The 6153-nt window shown below is 44.5% G+C and overlaps 1 protein-coding gene across 1 annotated transcript in view; it reads right to left on the reverse strand.

The window, feature by feature from the left end:
* UBE2Q2 (ubiquitin conjugating enzyme E2Q family member 2) overlaps window positions 1-2156 on the reverse strand; it is a 54265-nt gene extending 52109 nt beyond the window's left edge. Inside the window, exons 1-2 of the mRNA XM_014944291.1 lie at window positions 1921-2156; window positions 10-58 (exon numbers count right to left, since the gene is read on the reverse strand). Of these exons, the coding sequence (XP_014799777.1) occupies window positions 10-58; window positions 1921-2156 (285 nt within the window). The remainder of the gene's footprint in view (window positions 1-9; window positions 59-1920) is intronic.
* Between the last annotated feature and the right edge of the window lie 3997 nt (window positions 2157-6153).

Raw genomic sequence — 6153 nt, forward strand, 5'->3', positions numbered from 1 at the left:
CTCGCTTACCGGTGGTTCCGCCCCTCTGGCTCCCGGGTCTTTCCTTCCTCTCCTTTTCCTCCCTCCTCAACCTGGGTATTTTTTTCTTCTTTTTTTCCGGAGAAAAACGGCGGATTTGGGGTTTTCGCGCTTGGGTCCCGCCGGTTATTCCTCGAGGGCTGCCGGTACGAAGCGGGAATGCCTTGGGCACCCCCAACCCCGCCGGCTTTTCCGACCGATCGATGCAAATAAAAGCCTGCAGCAACGACAGAGGCCAAGGGAAAAATAAATAAATAAATTTTAAAAAAAATCTGTTAGCATTGCGTTTAAGTTCTGCTGTAATTTTGTTTGTTATAACGTTTTATGCCCGGAAATAATAATAATTAGAAAAAGCAGCGCGGAGTAAAGCGAAGGCTCAGAGAATCACAGAGTCTTCACGGTTGGAAGGGACCTTTGAGAGCATCGAGTCCAACCACAAAATAAAAAAAAACAACCCAAAAAAACCAAAAACAACAAAACCAACATAACCAACAAACAACCAAACCAAAACAAACCCCCAAAACAACAACAAAACCAAAACTAACAAACCAACAAAAAACAACCCCCCCAAAAAACCCAGCCAAAACAAAACCCCAAAAATTCCCCCCCAAACCAACCCCCCCCCCAAAACAACAACAAAAACAAAAAACCCCAACACAAACCACATCAACCCCCCCCAAACAGACACAAACCAACAATCTCAGGCACTAGAGCCTGCCCTGAAGTGCCACATCTTCATCCCACCAGGGATCCTGTCCCCATGCCAGGGTTTCCACCCAGACACACGCGACCACTCAAGGCAGGGTCCTGGTTTTCATTCGTGAGACTTCCCAGGGGATGGAGACCTTTTCTATTTGCTACGTTCAGGATCTCGCTACATTCAGGGATCAAGAGATGCTGCCTCTATTTCTGTCACTTCCTGACACTGGAAAAATCATTCCTGCACCTTTATTTGTCCCTTTCCATCTCTGCCTACAGACAGTCAACAGCTCTTGGGGAAGAAGGATCAAGCCTCACGCGGCATGAAGAGGTTACTGTGATACAACTAATTCTGTTGCAGAGCGTCCTTCCTGTTTCCCAACCAGCTTTTAATTAATGCAACACACACACAAACCTGAAACAGGGAATTGCCTTTTTACTTTTTTTTTAACATTGATATTTTATATAAATCTTTAATTCCTGAGAAACTGGCAGCACTTCACAAACCACAAGCTGAATCTTGTCAAGTGGTGAGAACTCTAATCTTCATCCAGAAAAACAGTTATGCACATGCCCAACTCCAAGCATATGGAAGTCTTACTGATTTGTGGGTTGAAATCTCCTACCCTTCCTGCAAAGAGAGCAGCAGAGAACACACTTTGCTACAAAAGAAGCCTGTAAGGATTGACACCGGTTAAATACTCCGAATGAAAGACACCAGGAAGTCCACAGAGTTGAAAGACCTGTTTTTTTCCAGGTATCATTTGAAAGACTCCTATTGTACAGTGTGTGCAACTCGGCTTTCCTAGAAAGGCTGAAGCGTCGCTGTTGGCTCAGACTGTATGGCCTGCAAAGCGAAGACAGAGTGGATGCGACTGCTGCCTGTCGATGCCTCAGCAGGCAGGGTGATGACCTTTGAGAGATAAGGGAAGATACAAGTTTAAGGGCAAATTAGCTATAAATAAACAGCACAAAATTGCGGCTCTACTCATTAGAAAGAGAGGGCCTGGAAGAGCCTTTCTAAGGGAACACCAGAGACAAAACCAAGCAGGTCGGTTTATCAGCGTTACATGATGCGATGCATGAAACAGCAGAGGCATGAATGTGGTGACTCAGCCCCATTTCCCTCACACGACAGGATTTTGGCCTAGAACGCCTCATTGCAGCAGACAGGTGGGTAGGCTTAGCAAGTTCAAACCATACCTTTCGTCATACCCTACCAGAGCTGCCTCTATCACTATCTCTGGTCTTCCAGCCTCCTTGCCTTCTCCTCTGCCTTTCCTCTCCCCGGCCTGCCCACTGCCTGTGACACCCCAGTTTTTTTGGCAGCTGCACAGAGGTGTGTATGTGCCAGCTGGGGGAACCTTTGCCTGCACTAGTGGGCATGCTGGTGGAAAGCAAAAGAACCTCTCTCGGGCACCCAGTGATCCAAATATCATGGTGTCTCCTGACCATCTGGCAGGCCAAACAAACAGCTTAATTGGCCAAGTGTGTCCTGCAAGCCATATATTGTTAAAGTCTGGTGTGGAGCTTTCCCCAGCTCCTTCAGTCTGCTTTTTTTTTTTTGTTGCAGGCTTCAAGAAGCAACACGCAGCTGCACAGCCACCACTCCCCTGAATTCAGTTGCACTTCTCTGTATTTAGCAGGCATTGTGCAAGCTGCGACATCGCCTGTGAACTCGTTTCTGTGATAAGACCTTGAGAACACACTGGGGCTGCCTCGCTCTCTGGAACACAGAGGCTGCTTCAGAGGTGTAAAGAGTTGTTCGTCATGTCTGACTCATTCCTGTTGCTCCCTTCAGGGACTTGCCGTGACGCTTTGACACGAATCTCGTGTTGGTCACAAGATGACTCAGGAAATCCTGAGTCTCCCAAAGACCCAAATGAATGGACAGAGGGGAAGACCTGCCATCTCTGGGTAATAAAGGAACTGACCCCTGGTAAAGACCCTCAAGAGCACGGCATCAGATTCCAGTAATTACAGATGCTCTTAAGTTCCCTTGATCTATATTGCCTGTAAGCACCTTTTTTTTTCTACCTTTCTTCCTGCATGTACATCTTCAACACCATGGGAACCTCCCTCTATCTATCACACAGCTAGACTTTGTCTCCCGGGGATCTGAACTTTGGCCAAACCTCTCTATTATGAAGATAAGATACCTTTATAACCTTCTTTGTTTCTTTTCCCTCCCTTTCATTTAAACATAACCAGTTTTGTAAGAGTATTCAACTGAAACTCTCAGAAAAAAACCAGCAGATTCTCATTCCTTTGCTGGGTAGAACTGGCAACAAAAAAAGAGACAAACAGTTTAGACCAAAATTTTCTTTCCTTTTAGCATTTGCTGCCAGTTCTGTTTCCAACACATCTGCCAGGCATGCTCCTGGTGAGAGAGAAAGCTGGCAGCCAGGGGTGAAGGGAACTGAGGGAAAGACGAGTTCAGGATGAGCCGTTAAGAAGGAAATGAACAATGATGTAGGATGGATGGACTTTGATGAAAGCAAGAGTTGTTTGAGGCCTAAAGAAAGGATGTTCCAGAGCACAGATGAATTTCAGTCCTTTTCTTCCTGTGAATGCCTTTGCCCGGTTTGCTCTATTTCCAGCTTTACCCCAGAGTGAAGCTCCTGTACATTCAGTTGACTGTTTGTGTCTGGCAAGAGATTGATTTGTTTCTCTGAGAGCAGTTTATGGTTCTGTTTTTTGACCTCACTTCTCTCACTCACAGCCTGGCCCTTAGAAAGGGTCCTTCTGTTTAATTCTGATGTCACTTTCCCAAGAGAAACGGCAGGCACCAAAGAAGGAACTGCCATTTTAGAAATAAGGAGGGCCCTGAGATCTTTTGTAACCCTGAACCTCAGCAGAAGGAAAAAGAAAAGGATAAAGTTAATGAGATGGGAGGAAGAGTAAATTGGTTTTAGTGATGGATGATGCAGTTTGATAATAGCTGATCCTGGAGCAGAACAGACACTTAAACTTTTTCACAGATAGGAGGAGAACTTGAGACTAGAAAAGACAAATAATACCTGATACCCATAAAGAGAAGAATAAGGCAGGAACCTTACCTGACACCTTGGGCAAAGGCTGAAAGATTCGAGAGGATCCTGCTTTTCCAAGGCACAATCCAAGCTGTCCTGCTCACCACAGCCAGGCTTTCGCATCAACTTCTGAGCTCACAGCATCAAAGTCATTGCTTCAATAACGAAGACACTTCCAAAGCATTTTAGAAAAAGACATATATTAGTGTATAAAAGCTGATTAAATGGCTGGACAATGCAGTTTCAAAAAGTATGGCATGTGGGGCAAAAAGGATTGCTTAGTCCCTCAAATATCTGTTTTACTTTTAAAGACTTTAAGAGCCAAGAAGGGCTCTTAAACCAACCTATCCTAGAGGCAGCTTTGGACAGATAGAGATACGGATGGACAGTTGCCCAGATGTTTAGGAATAGGGGACAAGGAGATGTCTGCAGGCACTCAAATACTATGTCCGTGAGTTTAATATTTAAAAAAAAAATTTTAAAAATTAAAGAAAAATAGAATAGTAGCATGGTCAGCATGGTCTGACCAGGATGGTCAGGGAGCAGCTTTCAGTTACAATTCTTCTGAGTTTCAGTTACAATTCTTCTGATTTTCAGTTACAATTCCCTGTGGCTGTCAGCAACTGAGTCAAATAGGTCCCCTTTTTAGGCTGTTTTCACTGAACCACTGAGTGTTTGTAAGCCTATATGGGAAACAGCAATAATCTTTTGGTGAAGATTTCATTACTGTTTGCGGATTTTGCAGTTCTAGCTATATTTTTTATATATACATTACTGAACAGTGTGTATTTCAGAGCAGTCAAAAGCTGAATAGTATCTGCAAAGCAAGGTTAAAGATATGTTTTCATTCCATATGAAAGTTGTGGGAATTAATTTATTAGCAGAAAGGTGCCAGAGGAAAGCAGAGCCATGTTAATCACAGTCCTGCAATGCTGCAGATGGGGATTAGAATCCAGTGTACAGACACATCAGACACCAAACTCCTTGCACATACTTTAAAATGCACAGTGAGAGAATACGCCTAGTGTTCTCCCTTATGGCTCACATAGCTTCTTAAAAACAGATGAAAAGCACATCTGTGAAAGCAATAAGGAACTACGCAGCCATATCTGAGGCATGCCATTTAACAAAATAACAGAACAAGCTAGAGAAAAAAGGAAAATGCTATATCATTTTTCCAAACCCAGCTGGGTGAGGGAAGAGGGAGCTGCATGAAGCACTGTTCAGGGCACAACACACCTTCCCTGGACTCCCTGGGACTTGCACCCCTTCCTTGGGATCCACACAGAGTCATAAGCTTTATAGGGCTCAGCAAGCTTATCTTCCCCTGCCATCACAGAAGCTTAAAAGGGATGGACAGGAGCAGAGGTCAGATGCCAGGCTCAGTCCTGCTAAATACATTTCTGACTGGAGGGGGAGGCAGGGAAATGGGCAGATCCCCAGGTCAAGTACTCACAGTGCTGAAATGCAATCTCAATCACAGCTGAATATGCAGCTCCTTCATCCCCTTTTTTCTTATTTTGATAGGCAGTGAAATAGTCAACTTTGTCTATATTTAAAATATCGGCACAGGGCATCTGAGTTGGCAGGCACTGAGATGAGCTGTGCGGGTCAGAGTTATTGTTTCAGATTCTGCAAGCACAGCCAGGCGTCACCACATCAGTTACTCTGGAAAATACAAATCAGACACATCCCAGCAATCGTACCAGCCAGGGCTTCTCATTTACTCGTTACTTTTTGTAGGTAAGTCTAGATTGTGGGGAATGAAGTGGTGCCTGTGACAGTGCTCTCCCTGTTCAAACCCCCAACAGAATGTCCCAAGTGCTGCACAAATACTGACCCTACAGTATCACACCAAAATACCCTCCTTGCTTGATGGGATCAGGCAAACTGCTACTGGAGCTGTCAGTCCATAGTTGGGGTGTTGTCCATCCCTTCACACTGACAATGCCCACAGGGGACATGGAGCAGAGGGGTGGAAGGAGGCTCAGGGCCCACAGTCCCCAAAGAAGCAGCATGAGAGGTGGCACATCCATTTGAGCTGATGCTGAAGGTTTTATGGGAATCAGTTAATCTCAGATCTTAAGTTGTTCCCTAGTGCACATCACAAGCAGTTTTTTCTCACTGTGGCCACAGCAGGACAGACTATGCTTTACCAAGATCACACATTATTCACAGGAATTAAAATACTGGTCAGCTAGATCAGTGATTTTCAATCATTGTCTGATTTGGAGGTCACAGTGGTCCACAGACCACAAGTCAAGATCTACCAAGCTCTGGTATGTGATTTTTTTTACATGCTCTGCATCTAGTAACTTTTGAATATCACCCAAAATCAAGTTAGGTAGATACAGCACTTAAAAAAATAATTTGCTAAGTACATCTGGAAAATTAACCCATGTAT

Source organism: Calidris pugnax, unplaced genomic scaffold (assembly GCF_001431845.1).
Source record: "Calidris pugnax isolate Ruff unplaced genomic scaffold, ASM143184v1 scaffold70, whole genome shotgun sequence".
Lineage (NCBI taxonomy): Eukaryota > Metazoa > Chordata > Aves > Charadriiformes > Scolopacidae > Calidris > Calidris pugnax.